Raw genomic sequence first — 19068 nt, 5'->3', positions numbered from 1 at the left:
CTGTCATAACCTCCAGCAGTCATATCGGAACACGTTTAGTTGTTCATTTAAAACGCGTTCCACGTGCGTAAAAATACATGTAGCCTAGTTTACAATTCCATTAGATGAATGTGAAAGAGGGTCTCTTCAGGCTACTGGGCCACTGGAGATAATTTAGCATGAGATCAGCTTGTTGCGTGACAGTAGATGGATTAAATAGGATGTATACCTATCTGTTTAGTAATTAAACTCAATCTATCTTTAAGCATACCATTGCTTCTACCAAGAGGTCTGAATGGCTTTCGGAGGTAGTGCACTTACCTTGACTGTAGAATAGCTGGTTCAGGACCTGGCTATTCCCCCTCAATGAATCACTGCAATTGTTAGTTGCCTAATTAAATAAAGGTTAAATAAAAAATGGTAGCATAACCCTATACCCTATAGGAAAAGTCTATATGAACACTCCTGACCTGAAAAACTATATATAATTTCAGAATTGGTTAAACATTCGATTTTGGTCATTTGTTTCACTGGTCAGGAGTGTCGTTACAGCCTCTCCCTAGCCAATAACTTTCAAAATGTCTTTATGCTTCGAGCCACATGCTCTGACAATGCTCATTGCACATGAGTTTGGCATTGATTGTTTGCATAGGAGAGACCTATAGGACCACTGACAGTGAAGCCAGTCATAGAACGGCCGCTGCTCATCTACGCGCTGAGTCTGAGCAACCCCACTGCAAACTGGAGACTGTCCACGTTTACAACATTCCTTGCCAAGAGGGAGAGAAGCCCCCCCGCCCCCCTCTTCTTTAGGAAAAATCCTGTGCAACTCCGTATACAGGGTTTAGTGTAGTGTAGAAACGAGTGAATGAGTGTGTTTCAAGACTGACGCAGGCCTATAAATTACTTATACAAATAGTTTAATACTTTTCTATCGAGTTAAAATCAGGATTCGTTTTTATTTATAATGTTTGCAAGCAGTCTTTTACTTTTACTGCTGAAGGCGTGTACGTACGTTGGATGCAATCCCACGATTGGAGATGTAGTCGTGGACAGATATTCGATACCAATACTTTGTCCCAGAGAAGTAAAAAGTGGGGATTATGTTCGGTATCACTACAATGTGACATTCCAAGATGGAAAAACATTTGATTCGAGGTAAGATACAAATAGTAATCGTCTTTGTCAAGATTTTTAAACTCTGAATAATAATGTGTTGATGTCCGTTAAATTTAGTTGATGTAGCCATTCTTTTGCAGAAATTGTGTGGCACACAGTGGGTTATTATAATCATCTGTAGTCTAGTATATTCTACAGTCCTGGTTCCATAAATGCGTGCATTACTTTGTAGCCATCTATCCTAAAATAAAGACAATTATGTTATTATGTATCCGGCTATTGTGTATCGTACATATTATGTATGCAATAAAGCTAAATAATTATATGCAAAACATGGAAATTATTTGACTGCAGTTTGCCTTTCGTATAGCATAGGTAGGCTACAGGCTTTGCAGAATGGAACGCAATCACGGCCATCTTTTGAAATGGTTACAAACTAAACGCAGTTGAATGAACTAAGGTACTCATTCGCAAAAGGAATAGCAATTATTTTAATGCATCAACTTCATTACAAATGAATGCCAAGAAATAGCCTACTGCCCTATTCTTTCTGCATAGGTCTACTATTTGCTGTCTAACTCTGTCATCCTTTCATGTCCTGGCCTGCTCAGCTATGAGAGGGGAGCTGCGTCAGTAGGACAGACAGGCCAGGGCCGGCTCATCGCTGGCATCGACAAAGGGATCCTGGGCATGTGCGTCAACGAGAAGAGAAAAGTCACCGTGCCCCCACACCTTGCCTATGGCAGCCTTGGAGCAGGTACTCTACACCGAGTTATATCGTTTACTTTACCCTGTAATGGCCTTAATTCAACAGAAAGAGAGCTAAAATGGCCACCACAGTGGAATTTGGTGATTTCAGTTTTACAAAATTGGTATATACTTGTCATAAGTGTTTATGAACTGCTTCTAATGGCTTAGTGCCTAATGTCTGATAATGAACTTGAGTTATTAGCCATTGTATTGCCATATAGGAAAATAAATAACTTGATTTAACATTATATGGCCTTTCAAATCGCTATAACAAGGACAAGTAATGTTACAATATTAAATTCACTGGTAGACAATTACAGCACCCTCATATTGAGGCATTATCAAAAAATATATAAAAAATAAGTCAATAGACATTCAAAACATATTTATGCATCTAAAAGGCATATAAACATTTGGACTTTTTAAAATCTAATTGTCTATTTGAATGTATTATCGTACTTTTACTACTTATCCACTGTCAGGTGATGTGGTCCCTCCCGACAGCACACTGGTGTTTGACTTGATGCTGTTGGACATGTGGAACAAGGCTGACCTGGTTGTGACTGAAACCGTCAGCAGTCCCCGGGACTGCAAACGCTCTGTGAAGCGCACAGACTTTGTGCGATACCATTTCAATGGTACCCTTCTGGATGGGACACCATTCGACTCCAGGTGAGTCCACTCCTGGACAGGGAGTGAAAGCATGAGGGTCTGGGTGGACAGATGCTAAGGGACCCAGTGGTAGTGTGGGCTGAATTTTGAACCATTGTATTTATTTTATGAATAAATGCATTGTGAAATCAGGGTGACATCTTATTTAAAGGGTACAGACATAAGGACTTCATAACTCATCCATAAGCCATACATAACACATGTCAACAACCACAAGTTGACATAGGATGTTTTACGTAGACCGACAGAAGTGCCTTCAGAAGGTTTTCACACCCCTTGATTTTTTCCACATTTTGTTACAGCCTGAATTTTGACAGAAACAATTGATATACAGTTGAAGTCGGAAGTTTACATACACATAGGTTGGAGTCATTAACTTGTTTTTCAACTACTCCACAAATTTCTTGTTAACAAACTATAGTTTGGGCAAGTCAGTTAGGACCTATTACTTTGTGCATGACGCAAGTAATTTTTCCAACAATTGTTTTCAGACAGATTATTTAACTTATAATTCAGTGTATCACAATTCCAGTGGGTCAGAAGTTTACATACACTCAATTGACTGACTTTAAACAGCTTGGAAAATTCCAGAAAATGATGTCATGGCTTTAGAAGCTTCTGATAGGCTAATTGACATAATTTGAGTCAATTGGGGGTGTAAATGTAGATGTATTTCAAGGCCTACCTTCAAACTTAGTGCCTCTTTGCTTGACATCATGGGAAAATCTAAAGAAATCAGCCAAGACCTCAGAAAATAATTGTAGACCTCCACAAGTCTGGTTCATCCTTGGGGAGCAATTTCCAAACGCCTGAATATACCACATTCATTTGTACAAACAATAGTACGCAGTATAAACATCATGGGACCACGCAGCCGTCATACCGCTCAGGAAGGAGACGTGTTCTGTCTCCTAGAGATGAACGTACTTTGGTGTGAAAAGTGCAAATCAATCCCAGAACAACAGCAAAGGATCTTGTGAAGATGCTAGAGGAATCCGGTACAAAAGTATCTATATCCACAGTAAAACGAGTCCTAAATCAACATAACCTGAAAGGCCGCTCAGCGAGGAAGAAACCACTGCTCCAAAACCGCCATAAAAAAGCCAGACAACAGTTTGCAACTGTACATGGGGACAAAGATCATACTTTTTAGAGAAATGTCCTCTAGTCTGATGAAACAAAAATAGAACTGTTTGGCCATAATGACCATCGTTATGTTTGGAGGAAAAAGGGGGAGGCTTGCAAGCCGAAGAACACCATTCCAACCATGAAGCACGGTGGTGGCAGCATCATGTTGTGGAGGTGCTTTGCTGCAGGAGAGACTGGTGCACTTCACAAAATAGATGGCATCATGAGGTAGGATATATTGAAGCAACATCTCAAGACATCAGTCAGGAAGTTAAAGCTTGGTTGCAAATGGGTCTTCCAAATGGACAATGACCCCAAGCATACTTCCAAAGTTGTGGCAAAATGGTTTAAAGACTACAAAGTCAAGGTATTGGAGTGGCCATCACAAAGCCCTGACCTCAATCCTCTAGAAAATTTGTGGCAGAACTGAAAAAGCGTGTGCGAGCCAGGAGGCCTACAAACCTGACTCGGTTACACCAGCTCTGTCAGGAGGAATGGGCCAAATTCACCCAACTTATTGTGGGAAGCTTGTGGCAGGCTACCTTGTTTGACCCAGGTTAAACAATTTAAAGGCAATGCTACCAAATACTAATTGAGTGTATGTTAACTTCTGACCCACTGGGAATGTGATGAAAGAAATAAAAGCTGAAATAAATAATTCTCAACTATTTTTCTGACATTTCACATTCTTAAAATAAAGTGGTGATCCTAACTGACCTAAGACAGGGAATTTATTTACTAGGATTAATTGTCAGGAATTGTGAAAAACTGAGTTTAAATGTATTTGGCTAAGGTGTATGTAAACTTCTGACTTTAACTGCATGTTGCCCCTAAGAGTTGTGCAAAGTTGGTACATCCCTATTCCAAATAATGGTTGCCAAATGTGCCTTCACCAAGTATTAACTCTGGGGGGTGGAGACTTATCCAATTATGATATTGAACTTTTATACATTTTTTCTTAATTTTATCAAATGTTCTATAACTGTCTTCCACTTTGAAAATGTGGAGTAGGTGGATCTGGTAAAAGATAATACAAACAAAAAAACCTGCATTTTCATTTTTTTTTAATCCTCTTTGAAATGCAAGAGAAAGTCCATAATATAAAATTGTGTTTAGGTGCCATTTAGATTTTGGCCACTAGATGGCAGCAGTGTGTGTGTGTGTGTGTGTGTGTGTGTGTGTGTGTGTGTGTGTGTGTGTGTGTGTGTGTGTGTGTGTGTGTGTGTGTGTGTGTGTGTGCGCAATGTACAGTTCGATCCAGTGAAGCATTGCAATACTGGACAATATTTTGCATCAAGTCTGCCCAAATGTGCAAAATTGGTAAATTGATACATTTAAGTACATAACTATAGAGAACATACACAAATTATATGGTAATACAAAATTTAAGTTTACACACTCCCAGGAATGTCATACATGATCTGTAGGATTGATGTTGTTGATGTTATTATAAGGCGGCAAAATGTGAAAAAAGCTAGACTGTACAGTGCAATTATGTTGACGTTTGATACTGTGACATAATGAAACCTACAACTTGTGGTTGTCCTTTTGTCGATACCCTTCAAATGAAGTGTTGCTACATTCGACAGTGTCACATTTGGCCACTGCTGAAGCTGACAACAAGCGACTAAATGACTACCAATGATTTGCTGCTATCGAAGCTGGGATTTATTTCACATCATGATGTTGCCTGGAAACCCGACGCTGAAATGCATTGAATTCTACGTTGGGCAGAAATGAGCGTTTGAATCAGGAAAGTTACCTCTCACATCCTCTACAAGGTCATTTGAATGTACTTTGTCCGTGCGGTTGGTCCTTTCAGCGGTAGGAATGTGAAACAATATAGCCACAGGGAAGTATAACTACATTAACTTGTCAAAGCGCGTACAGATTTCCATCACCTGAAGCATGCTCACGAGATAAAAATATATGCACGAGACACATGCACACCTTCCGAGCTCATGCACATGTTTACAAGGGTCTGCGCATCCTTCAAGTGATATAAATCTGAGCGCACTACCAGCGCTTTGACAAGTTGATGTAATTATACTTTCCTGGGGATATATTGTCTGAGTCCCAGCTCCAAAATAACCAATCGCACGGACAACTGGTAAAGTACGCTAAAATACCATTTTATTTAACATTCTTGCTCGTAGAGGTCATGAGTGGAAATGTTCCTGATTTCAAACAGTCATTTCAGCCTATTTAGAATTATATGCAATTCAACGTCAGGTTTCCAGGCAAATCATGAAGATGAATGGTTCCGAATATCACACAACCCTGAAGTCAACTGAATGAACTTCGTCCAAATAACAGTCCTGTCTGTGTGTGTGTGTCTGTACTGTGTTATCCAGGTGTGTGTTAAGAGAAGGAGGAGGAGGATGTGTGTGTTTGACTTTGCGCTTGTGTGAGCCCTACGTAGCTACAACAAGGGGCAAACCCACGACAGCCTGGTGGGGGAGGGCTGGCTGATCAAAGGCATGGACGAGGGCATACTGGGCATGTGTGTGGGGGAGACCAGAAACATAATTATTCCACCCTTCCTGGCCTATGGAGAGAAAGGATCTGGTAAGTACAAGAATGGAAGGAGGGGATACAGTTATGCGAGAGGTGGGAGGGTTGTGAGATTATTCATGTTTTCTTTTTACACGGGTCATATTCATTAGGCAGCGAACGGAAGAAAGCGGGAGAGTCTTAAATGGGGAGGAACTACCTGGACTTGTCCAATAAGAAATGCTAGTTTTCGTTTGCTGTTGCAAACCGTTTGAATACGGTGTGTCCTGATGAACGTAAAGTAAGTAGCCTTGCACGAGCCAAGGGCGGATCACCTCATAGGAGCAGGAGCCTATCTCCTGTTTTTGTTGGGTGAGGAAGCTTGATGTATAGTACACCCCTTGGACGGGACGCTAGTCAATCGCATGTGCAATTTTTTGTATTTCGTATGACTCGGACGATCGAATGCCAACCTTCCAATCTCAGGGCGGACACTAACCACAAGGCCACAAATGAATATGACCCTGGTTAAATTTACGACCCGTTTTTCCAAACGGGTAAGAAATCATTACAAAAAATAGATTGTGTTGAAGGGTTTAATTGATTCCTCGACCTGTTTTAATCAGCATTGACATCTCTACCTATAGGTCCACATAAATAGACTGAAAAACAGTCTGTAAACAGCAGTCAGATTGAGTGATCCCTCCCATCTGTGTGTATGTTGTATTTGCCACCTGTTTGATTGATCTGGTTGGTGTATTTTAATAACACCCAGTCTATATGTATCCAAAGTCCAGACAGACCGCTTCTATGTAAGCTCTGTTGGAATGCATTTATGCTGCATTTCCAATGAGGATTTACCCCAGTGTTTTACCCAGGGCCTTGCCTTAGCTTGGAGCCAAGGCAAGGCCCTGGTTACTTTTCAGCTGTCATTTACATAACAATGTGAACTTGTACACCTTCTCACAAAGCAACAGACTTGAATGTTCGCCACAAATCTATAGTGTCTTTAAAAAAATGTTTAAAGACACTATATTGATTTATGCCAATTAAAAAGGTGTAATTTATGTAAATTATTTCATAAGTGGTCCTTTTTTCTCTCTCCTTTGCATTACAGAAACAAACTTATACATACCAACAATAATTTACATACAAACAATGACGACATCTTATCTGCCCGACCTGCATTATTGCTTGCCACTTGGTCTTAAATTGTACCAATTCGTTTTTCTCAGTTGCCCATGCTATTTCAATATTTAAATAATGATTCATTTGATTTTTTTCCATTGTGTCAATGATGGCTGATTGATTATTTTTATTCAACTAGGCAAGTCAGTTAAGAACAAATTCTTATTTTCAATGACAGCCTAGGAACAGTGGATTAACTGCCTTGTTCAGGGGCAGAATGACAGATTGTTACCTTGTCAGCTCGGGGATTTGATCTTGCAACCTTTCGGTTACTAGTCCAACGCTCTAACCACTCGGCCGCCCCAAGTTTTTAGTGTCTATTTTTTCAAAATGAGTGATGAGAAAAGAACCATCCAGCCCATTTGGGTATCTCATTACAGCCCCATATGTCTTGAAATATGCAGACAGATGGATTAAAAGTAAGTTTATATTGTAATACTTCTGACAGACAACTTTCTAGCTCCACCCACAACTTCCAAAGTTCATAGCATTCCCTAAAAGCATGGATGATTGAGTCGTTATTAGTTTTACACTTGAGACATGACTCTGCCGTTGTGCTGTAGAATTTGTGAATTTTGTCTCTTGTATAATACATTCTATATACTGGATTAAGCGTACATAATTTTGTTAGTTTTATATTTTTCTTTTCCACAAATCAAATCAAATTTGATTGGTCACATGCACATGGTTAGCAGATGTTATTGCGAGTGTAGCGAAATGCTTATGCTTCTAGATCTGACAGTGCAGCAGTATCTAACAATTCCACAACAAAACCTAATATACACAATATATTAAAGGAATGGGATAAGAATATATAAAAGATAAGGATGAGCAGTGACAGAGCGGCTAAGATGCAATAGATAGTGTAGGATACAGTATATACATATAAGTATTGCGAGAAATGTAAACATTCTTAAAGTGGCATCATAAAAGTGACTAGTGTTCCATTTATTAAAGTGGCCAATGATATCAAGTCAGCTGCCTTTCTGTGCTAGTGGTGGCTATTTAACAGTCTCTCGGTCCCAGCTTTGATGCACCTGTACTGACCTCGCCTTATGGATGGAAGCGGTTTGAACAGGCAGGGGCTTGGGTGGTTATTGTCCTTGATGATCTTTTTTGCCTTCCTGTGACATCCGGTGTTGTGTGTTGGTGTAGATAGGTGTCCTGGAGAGCAGGTAGTTTGCCCCTGGTGATGCGTTGTGCAGACCGCACCACCCTCTGGAGAGCCCTGCGGTTGTGGGCAGTGCAGTCCGACAGGATGCTCTCGATTGAGCACCTGTAAAAGTTAGTGAGGGTTTTAGGTGACAAGCCACAGTCTCCTGAGGTTGAACAGGCGCTTTTTTTATTCTAAGAGATTGTCAGTTGGATATGCTCTCTGCAAGGTTTTGTAGATCTTTCTTACATTTGAATGTACTTTTCTGACTCAAAATAAGATTCCCTCAAGGTTACTCTGATGTCCAAAAGATTTCCAATCATAATTTCGTGATATGTAACTTTTAAGTTGCTTGTATTTGAAACTATCTACATTGGTCAGTCCAAAATGACTTTTTAATTCTGCCGTGAAAATAAATGTATTTCCTGTTACCAAGTCATTTATGGTTTCTATGCGGGCCAATTTAGCGTTGAATTTTGAAAAGCTGTGCGAGGTTGTGTTTCTAGGGAGTGATATTGGTTCTTGTAAAAATCTGTTTCATTTTCTACCACATCCTTATAGTGTTGTTAATGTTAGTTTCACACTCTTGATGGAAACACAAGAACACTAGAGCTAACGTTAACATTAAACGCTGGTGACACCCTGGTGTGGGGGTAAGTGGAATTGGAAAGGCACCATTACCATTTCTGCATGTTCAGTGCCGTTTCATTGTTTGGTGCATTTGCAGCCGTCAACCAGCATGGATCCCTCTTTAGACGATCAGACAGACATACTGCTTCTCTGTACAGCCTTTTTTGACTGACTTCTTCGATCTCCTTCAGGTAAAGAGATCCCGTCCCAGGCCACCCTGGTGTTTAATGTCCTCCTGGCTGACCTACACAACCCCAAGGATGACATCACCGTGGAGAACCAGGTGGTGCCCGAGGTGTGCGCGCGCAAGTCTGTGGCCGGGGACTACATGCGCTACCACTACAATGGAACCTTCCTCAACGGGGTCACCTTTGACACCAGGTGAGCAATGTCCAGTTGTCATAGGCTGCGTCTCAGTAGCCTAAAATGGCATAATGAAAGACTGAAAATACTTCTTGAATGATTCCTGTTTGACAATGTCTGTCATTGCTTGTCATATCGAATCCTTCCTCTCTCTACAGCTACCAGCGGAACAACACGTACAACACCTACATTGGGATGGGCTACGTGATCTCTGGCATGGACAAGGGCTTGCAGGGGGTGTGCATCGGGGAGAGGAGGAGGGTCACCCTGCCCCCCCACATGGCCTATGGAGAGCAGGGAGCAGGTGTGGCTTAGTCCAGGGCAGATAGAGGGGCATTTATTATTGGTAGTTACAGTAGGTTAGTTAGCTATCTTTTATTGGTAGTTACAGTAGGTTAGTTAGTTAGCTTTTATTGGTAGTTACAGTAGGTTAGTTAGTTAGCTTTTATTGGTAGTTACAGTAGGTTAGTTAAGTAGTTAGCTTTTATTGGTAGTTAGTGGTCAGGGTTGTAAGCTCTCTCATTTGAATGATTTACATGGTTAAGGCCCAATGCAGTCAAAACTGTTATTCCCGGTGTTTTGTATCATATTGTACAACAGCTGATGAAACTAAAGACTGTAAAAGTGTGATTAAATATGATCATTGTTATTTCCTGGTTGAAAATACAATCTAGACAGGACCTTCTAATCGCCAGGTTTACATGGGCGGGAGTTTCGGCTTCCCTGGTGACATCACCAGGCAGTAAATGAGTTAATAGACCAATAACTGCTAGTTTTCCCTTCCCACTTAGACCACTCTGTCAGTCCTAGCATAATTGTTGTTTGAGAAGTAGTTTTTTTGCTAAAAAAGCTATTTCTGTACATTTTATTGGAAACTGTTAAAGTAAGGTTCATTGTTACCCAGAAATGATTTGATATTGATATAAAAATGGCTGCCTTGGGCCTTTTTAAATCCTATTTGTGTTGGAAGAATACACCTTAATTGTATGATTATGTATAATTATTAAGGCCATACCTGTATAAATATGATTCATTTAGTCTAAAATGTAAGAGATAGCCCAATAGCTTGCTGTAATTTAGACACAACATTATATATCGCATTTAACAATACATTATTCTACAGTTTAGTTTATATTACTGACTGAAACCCAGTTTGACCTCTCCGTCTTGCCGTACCAGGTAAGGATATACCAGGCTCGGCCGTGCTGGTCTTCGACATCCATGTCATTGACTTCCACAACCCCAAGGACTCTGTGGAGGTTCATGTGACTCACAAGCCTGAGGTGTGTAACCTGACCAGCGATGTGGACGATCTAATCCACTACCACTACAACTGCTCTCTGCTGGACGGCACACGGCTCTTCTCCTCGTGAGTACATTGACCAGGGTCGTTTTCATTAGGCACCAAACGGAAGAAAACCGATTGAAACCCTCATGTGTCCTTTTGTATTGACGGTCTAAGTCATTTGTTGTGTACTTCATTTTGATGATATCTTATCTCTAAAACAACCGTTGTTGGAAAGAAAATACAGATGGAAGACTATGCAGTTGACAGACATGCTCCATATGTTGTTTTTACGTTCCCTTACCTGTGTTTATGTCCCTTGTGCTCAGGAGTGACTATGACAACCTGCAGGACACGGTGCTGGGGGCGGACAAAGTGATTGATGGTCTGGATGAGGGTCTGAGGGGCATGTGTGTGGGTGAGAGGAGGACTGTCATCATCCCCCCCCACCTGGGCCACGGAGAGAAAGGGGGTAAGAAAGACGTTCCCCATGGGCCATCAGGGGAGGACAGGGCCACAATAAAACACAAACAATACGCTCCCTCAACTAAGAATGCACCAGCTGGAGTATAATAGCACAAACACATACAGTTGAAGTCGGAAGTTTACATACACCTTAGCCAAATACATTTAAACTCAGTTTTTCACAATTCCTGACATTTAATCCTAGTAAAAATTCCCTGTTTTAGGTCAGTTAGGATCACCAATTTATTTTAAGAATGTGAAATGTCAGAATAATAGTTGAGGATTTATTTCAGCTTTTATTTCTTTCATCACATTCCCAGTGGGTCAGAAGTTTACATACACTCAATTAGTATTTGGTAGCATTGTTTAACTTGGGTCAAACGTTTCGGCTAGCCTTCCACAAGCTTCCCACAATAAGTTGTGTGAATTTTGGCCCATTCCTCCTGACAGAGCTGGTGTAACTGAGTCAGGTTTGTAGGCCTCCTTGCTCGCTCGCACACACTTTTTCAGTTCTGCCCACAAAGTTTCTATAGGATTGAGGTCAGGGCTTTGTGATGGCCACTCCATTACCTTGACTTTGTTGTCCTTAGGACATTTTGCCACAACTTTGTTAGTATGCTTGGGGTCATTGTCCATTTGGAAGACCCATTTGCGACCAAGCTTTATCTTCCTGACTGATGTCTTGACATGTTGCTTCAATATATCCACATCATTTACCTAACTCATGATGCCATCTATTTTGTGAAGTGCACCAGTCCCTCCTGCAGCAAAGCACCCCCACAACATGATGCTGCCACCCCCGTGCTTCATGGTTAAGATGGTGCTCTTCGGATTGCAAGCCTCCCCCTTTTTCCTCCAAACATAACGATAGTCATTATGGCCAAACAGTTCTATTTTTGTTTCATCAGACCAGAGGATATTTCTTCAATAAGTACGATCTTTGTCCCCATGTGCAGTTGCAAACCGTAGACTGGCTTTTTTATGGCGGCTTTGGAGCAGTGGCTTCTTCCTTGCTGAGCGGCCTTTCAGGTTATGTCGATATAGGACTCGCTTTACTGTGGATATTGAGACTTTGTACCCGTTTCCTCCAACATCTTCACAAGGTCCTTTGCTGTTGTTCTGGGACTGATTTGCATTTTTCACACCAAAGTACATTCATCTCTAGGAGACAGAACGCGTCTCCTTCCTGGGCGGTATGACGGCTGCGTGGTCCCATAGTGTTTATACTTGCATACTATTGTTTGTACAGATGAACGTGGTACCTTCAGGCATTTGGAAATTGCTCCCAAAGATGAACCAGTCTACAATTTTCTTTCTGAGGTATTGGCTGATTTCTTTTGATTTTCCCATGATGTCAAGCAAAGAGGCACTGAGTTTGATGGTAGGCCTTGAAATATATCCATAGGTACACCTCCAAATGACTCAAATTATGTTAATTAGCCTATCAGAAGCTTCTAAAGCCCTGAAATCATTTTCTGGAATTTTCCAAGCTGTTTAAAGGCACAGTCAACTTAGCGTATGTAAACTTCTGACCCACTGGAAATCTGATACAGTGAATTATAAGGGAAATAATCTGTCTGTAAACAATTGTTGGAATATTTACTTGTGTTATGCGCAAAGTAGATGTCCTAACCGACTTGACAAAACTATAGTTTGTTAACAAGAAATTTGTGGAGTGGTTGAAAAACAAGTTTTAAGGACTCCAACCTCAGTGTATGTAAAATAGTTTTTTTCTATTATTTTTGTGTCTGCATGGTTCGGGAAGTGCACGTAAGTAAGCATTTCATTATTAGTCTACACCTGGGTTACATGTGTTTGATTCCGTTCCATTTCAAAGTGACACCATGTTCACTCATGTCTGCACTAGTGAGACACTTATGCATAAAGGCATTTCAGGTGCAGGTCATAATTTACTGTAGCCCCACTTATGTATTCATAAAGCCTCTAACAGCTGCATTGACATTAGAGAACCGACAGATGTTATGTTTTATGTAGCTATTATAAAGGCTTTAAGAATGCATACGTAAAGGAGGGCTACAATAAAGTATTACGCAGGTACACATACCGGTGTTGCTCTTTCACACTCACTCACTGCCTCTCCTCCTCTCCTCCCAGCCACTGGTGTGCCCGGCAGTGCAGTGCTTCACTTTGAGCTGGAGCTGATGGACTTGCAGAAGGGCGTGCCGGAGGGCTACCTGTTTGTGTGGGTGGAGGACGCCCCGCTGGAGCTCTTCCAGGCCATGGACATAAACCAGAACGGAGAGGTGCCCATAGAGGAGGTATGCCATCTACCGCACAGCTGGAATAGACTAGTAGAAAATGGATGGATCAGACCATCAATAATATTGATGGGAGTTATAAAGTACCGTCTACTCCATTTAAGTGCAATATATTTTTTCAGTCCCAATTCAATGACATTCGTTTTATAGCTCTTGGTAACTGCATACTCTGGACCGCTGGTTTACTGCCCACCTGCACGGTGTCACACTAGTCCCAAGTGGTTGCATTAATTAGGAGTTGACTGTACACGAAAACCCACCCTTTTGAGGATTACCATATTTGATTGGGATCTCATATGCTATTTAGCTACCTAATTAGCCAAACCAAAGGGCTTCTGCAGACATGTTCATGTAAAACAACGGTCAAGCGGTCATTTGTCATGACTCACACTAAACATGGCTGCTACTCCTCTACACAACGCTCTCGTTTCTCTCTCTCTCTCGCTTCATCCAGTTTGGAGAGTTCATCATGCTGCAGGTGGCGGAGGGCAAAGGTCGTATGAAGCCGGGGGTGGACCCTGAAGAGATCATTGCTGACATGTTCAGGAACCAGGACCGCAACAAGGATGGGGTCATCGTCGCCGAGGAGCTCAAATTGAAGGTGGAGGAGGACAAAGAGAGGATGCACGAGGAGTTGTGATGAGGAGAGTGCACACGTTGGTCGTGTTCAAGGACATACATTTTGTGCAGCAATTGGTCACCGACTGAGCAAACTGACTGATCTACAAATAATAATGAGTAATTATTTAGGATACAAAGGGATTTGTAGATCAGTCAGTCTGCATCTAACGCACGCACACACACTAGTTCCAGTTCTCCGCCTTCGCCCCGAAGTGTGCACTCGTTCACTCCACCTCGTGGATTTATAATATAAAGCATTGGATTGGAGTGAACAAGTGCACAGTTCGGTGACAAGGGTAGATCTACTCGAATATTCGAGAATTGGACCACAGCCTCTCTCTCTCTCAGGGATGGACCACACACACACCTTAAAATATTCCAAGAGAGACCCTTTTTTATACAGTGATTCCTTAACAGGTGTCATACATTTTAGATGGTGGGTAAAGAGTCTTACAAGAATAATATTTGTGTTGCATGATTTGGTCATGTTTGATAAAGGGATGTGAAGAGAAGAAAAAAAACGAATTACGCGTTGACAAATCAACCTACCAAAACCAGCACCATATGTTCCTGATCTGATGTTTACACCAATAAAACCATTTTTAGAAAAATAAACATCTCTTTTTTTTGCAGGATGTGATTGTCAGAGACTAATCAAATGTTACAAACTACATGCAGGGATACCTTTGAAAATGCCCGCTAGGTGGCAGTATTGGAAAGTATTTAAAATGTAGATAAAAAAAACACAAAATAACAGATCTTGTTTTGTTCACAACTGTCTTCACCCTTTGTTAGGTCAAAAGACAAGTGTTCAATGACATACATTTGAAATGTGAATAATAGTTAAAGCACTATTGTTTTAGGATGCCGGGAAACCTCAGCTTATATAGACATCCAGTTTGAAAGTATCTGCCTACAAGGAAACCAATACCTCTGTAAAAAAAAAAAAAGGGACATTTTTCCCAAATGTCATAATTTGCATGACCATATTACATTTAGGTGAACTATCCCTTTAATTGCCAAGGAAAGCTTTTCTAGCAGCATAAGCATTTGCCACTGACAATGTTCTACTGAACTCCCACAGAGTGACTCGTGAGGTAACCATTTCATCTGTTACAGTCCTTGTTCAACCAAATAAATACATTTATATACTACATTTGGTCAAATGTGCATAGGGCAGCATCCACACTTGACAATCACAAAATAATTGCGCCTCACAAATTAGAGGATGGGTATAGATATACATTTAGATTAAGACTAGTCTCATATATACACACACACACACACTATCACTGATCAACTCTCTCATGTTAGAATACTTACTGGGCGATACAGTGGATGCTCGTTACACAGCCCTGCGCCTTGGAAAATAAAGTGAATAACGTCATAACATTCTCCCATTACAGCGTGGAGACGGCATTCACCTTTAAAAGGCGCATAGCCGACAAAGCGCAATCAGAATACTGGCCTTTAACTTAGTTACAAAATCAACCACTTCTCCAAATGGAAGGAGCTGCTCGTCCTTAGAGTAGAGACACCATAGAAACATACAGTAAATCGGTACAAACATTAGGTTAACAGAATCGAGGGGCTTCAGTGGATGGGATTTGCAGCACCAACCCCACACGTGAAACAAGGTGGTTTCATTTAAAATAATGTCACTGAGGTGTTGAATTGGTTTGAAGGTGCCTGAGGATTATTGTGGTGCATGCAGCTTTGTAAAGGTCAAAAAAGGGTCAACTTCCTCTCTTTGTGATGTCGTCCATCGTGGCGGTTGAGTCCTGGCGCCTGTGCAAACGGGAAGTAACCGGACCCGTGATTCGTTCCACGGGCCAATCACGGTGGTTCACTTGGCCGGCGCAGTGGTGATGTAGTTGAGGATGGCGTTGGGGACGTCCATGGTTTCATCCTTGACCAGGACGATGTCGTATGAGTTGACGTATGACTCTTTCCTCTCCTCCACCTGACCAAACGGAACAACAGTCAGTCCATTTTTACATTATAGTCTCATCCAGAGTGACTTACAGGAGCAATTAGGGTTAAGTGCCTTGCTCAAGGGCACAGAGATTTTTTTTCACCTAGACGGCTTCAACCTGACGCCCTAGTATCCAGCTAACACAATGCTTCAACACCTTACATACACGGTTAGGAATACAGGTGAGCAGCACTAACAGATTGAAGGAATATTTCATGAAGTTTAGTACAGTGTACTTCTGAGAAATGTACAACATTTATCGGAAGTCAACGGTATGTCCTTTCAAAGTTCCTATACAAAACGGACTTCCTTTAAATCCTCACCACTTCCAGGTTTGCAAAAGGCAACACAAAGACAAATACAACACCCACCTGGTCATTGAGGAAGCCTATGGTGAGGGCGTGCTGAGTGTGGGCCACCCCATCGGCCATGGTGAGGTCTCCCAGAGAGTCCCCTAGCAGTAGCACGTTGGGCCGCTCTTTGAGCTCCCTGAAGTGGGCCGCGTGGAGCAGAGCGCCCTCTCTCTTGTTGAACGTGTGGATCAACTGGCCTTTGAACGCCCGCAGTACACCCTGCAGGAAGACATGGGTCGCACTAGTGGTCAACGGATTGCTGAGCTTGGGGGGAAAAAACATGAGACATTTTGTGAATTTGGGCATAACGTGTACTTGCATTGGTTAAAGGCCAAAAATGCTATAAATTGGTTAAAGTGATTAGGTAAACAAAACCAAAGTGTGGATTGCTGTAGCTCCCTGTCCATAGACTGCTTTTAGGACATATGCCATTTTGTAATGTGTGTGAACTATCACTTTAGCAGTTCCATATTGGCATTAGGCCAGCGTTTCCCAAACTCGGTCCTGGGGACCCCAAGGTGTGCACATTTTGGGTTTTGCCCTTGCACTACACAGCTTTCTCAAATAATCAAAGCTTGATGAGTTTATTTGAATCAGCTCTGTAGTGCGAGGGCAAAATCCAAAACTTGCCCACCCTTGGGAAGTTTGGGAAACGCTGCATTAGGCACACATCATACTACACATAATTAGACTCGATGCTAGACTGGTTTCAAAATGAACCAAACAGTAAAGAAAGAAACGTACGCTCTGGTCAAAGTCCATGTAGTTGGAGATGACGTGGACGTTGGGGTGGAAGACGTGGTTCTGCCTGATCACTTCCTCCAGGATGTCCCCCAAGCCAGCCGAGAAGATCAACAGAGGAACCTGCTGCTCCTGCAGCCGGTCGAAGAACACCTTGTAGCCCTCCCTACAGAGACAGGGAAATATCATCATTGCTAATTCTCCTCTTCATCAGTATCCCATTTTCCTGCCTTATTTACCCAACCACCACTGATGTAACCGATAAGGATAAAGACAATCCGTTTCCACTAGCATTTCTATTAGCACTAAAAATGCTAACACGAAGATGTTGGATCCAGCTAAATAACCAGCTAATTGACTTAAAACAATCAACACCTCCCGTAGGTAAATGGAATATAAGGTTAATGAGCCACTGAACACGCCGATTTGCATGTGCTTTTCTGTTGCTCATTAGAAAAACTAGATTTCAGTCTTGTAGGTGTGTTTGGTTACTGATATTCGTCCACCATGAGACACGGCAGTGATGTGTTGTCTTATGTAAACAAATTCGAAACTGCTGGGCAGGTCTGTCTCACTGTCTATGTATCGGATAGAGAGAAATCACTGCCGCTGTTCACCCCATGTTAGTGGGCAAATGGATGTTATCAAATCAAAACCCCAACCTTCGTTAAACCCATTGTGACGGCCGACTGTTCCAAAATCCGTTTCAGACAAGATTGACTTTATGACCAAAATGATCCTATTTACACTTTGTAGTCAATTCTGACACTAGAAAAACTGTTTGACTTATATAGGCTGTTTTCAAAGGGATGTTGCATTTTTTATTCAAGAACACAATTACATTCACTTGTTATATAGAGCTATATAGAGCAAATACTTCAAGTGTCTGAATAAGAATACAATTTTGGATTAAGCCACAAAAAGCCACCAGATGCGACAGAATAAGACCAGTACGATATGTCAGGAACTCTGACCAGACACATTCATACCTATGCTGTCTCTGTTCCAAGATTGATGGAATTCTCTCCATGTCAGCAAGTTCCCCACATAGACCTAACCACATATCTTTTGAGGGTGTAAGTTCATTTTTTCACACATTTCCTTGCTGCTGCTAAAACATTCGATCAATTGAACTGGAGAGGACTGGAGTGTATCCACAGGAACAATACCTAGGAGGAGATGATATGGGTCTGGTTGAATAATAATAGCTGTGATGTCCTGTATAACATGGAGAATTTCAGACCAAAAATACTTGATTTTCAGACATTGCCAAAATATATGTGATCAAGTACCTATTTGTCCACACTGTCTCCAAAACAATCCTTTTTTCATTGTATTAAGTTTATCAGGGCTTTAAAAAACGATCTAGTACTTGGAATTGAAACTCCCTTGTTCGGTTACATGTTGTGGCTTTATATAGCGTTTTCCATATTCCCCCAACTCTCCTCTGATATCTGGACCTGTATTTCCACCTGCCACGAGTTCCTAAAATAATCTAAAGATAATATAAGCATGTTAAGGATCTTGTGATAATAATTTGAAACAGTTCCAATGTTTTCCCCTTGATAAAGTAATCCTTTTAATAGTTGAGACTCTACAAAGCCCTCTTCCCATTCCCTAAATCCTTGGGACATAGTAACAGGAAGAAAAGGCTGGGTTGTGGAATATAGGCGAGTGTCTAGACATGGCATTACTCAGTTTATATTGGCGTTGAACCTCCCTCAATGTAAGAGTAATAACTGTCAATAGAAATAGGGGCTGCTATAAAGAGAAGACATATCATAATATTGACTCTCATTTCAAGCCATGACAAATCCTTTTGGTTGTTGAATCCCATGATGCTTTGTGATTAAGTTGCGCCGCCCAGTTATATG

General features: G+C 41.4%; 2 protein-coding genes across 2 annotated transcripts in view; one reads left to right on the top strand and one right to left on the bottom strand.

Annotated features, from left to right (window-relative positions):
• Window positions 1-769: 769 nt before the first annotated feature.
• Window positions 770-14740, top strand: fkbp10b (FKBP prolyl isomerase 10b). The gene is made up of 10 exons (XM_020453758.2): window positions 770-1137; window positions 1710-1855; window positions 2331-2520; window positions 6071-6216; window positions 9304-9493; window positions 9634-9779; window positions 10655-10844; window positions 11090-11232; window positions 13341-13504; window positions 13959-14740. Exons 1-10 carry the CDS (start codon window positions 947-949, stop codon window positions 14142-14144), a joined length of 1692 nt encoding a protein of 563 aa, XP_020309347.1. The 5' UTR covers window positions 770-946; the 3' UTR covers window positions 14145-14740.
• Window positions 14497-19068, bottom strand: part of LOC109865516 (7-methylguanosine phosphate-specific 5'-nucleotidase) — a 24506-nt gene continuing 19934 nt past the window's right edge. Inside the window, exons 8-10 of the mRNA XM_020453760.2 lie at window positions 17198-17360; window positions 16472-16672; window positions 14497-16088 (exon numbers count right to left, since the gene is read on the bottom strand). Of these exons, the coding sequence (XP_020309349.1) occupies window positions 15972-16088; window positions 16472-16672; window positions 17198-17360 (481 nt within the window). The 3' untranslated portion in view covers window positions 14497-15971. The remainder of the gene's footprint in view (window positions 16089-16471; window positions 16673-17197; window positions 17361-19068) is intronic.

This window comes from Oncorhynchus kisutch, linkage group LG20 (assembly GCF_002021735.2).
Source record: "Oncorhynchus kisutch isolate 150728-3 linkage group LG20, Okis_V2, whole genome shotgun sequence".
Classification (NCBI taxonomy): domain Eukaryota; kingdom Metazoa; phylum Chordata; class Actinopteri; order Salmoniformes; family Salmonidae; genus Oncorhynchus; species Oncorhynchus kisutch.
Note: the sequence above shows the minus strand (reverse complement) of the source record. Positions and strands in the feature narration are given on the sequence as shown.

Excerpts from the sequence above, each read along its gene's own strand:
- fkbp10b (XM_020453758.2), top strand. The coding sequence starts at position 947 with ATGTTTGCAAGCAGTCTTTTACTTTTACTGCTGAAGGCGTGTACGTAC. Across the intron at positions 1,856-2,330 it reads CTATGGCAGCCTTGGAGCAG|GTGATGTGGTCCCTCCCGAC; the intron begins GTACTCTACACC and ends ATCCACTGTCAG. Across the intron at positions 13,505-13,958 it reads GAGAGGTGCCCATAGAGGAG|TTTGGAGAGTTCATCATGCT; the intron begins GTATGCCATCTA and ends CGCTTCATCCAG.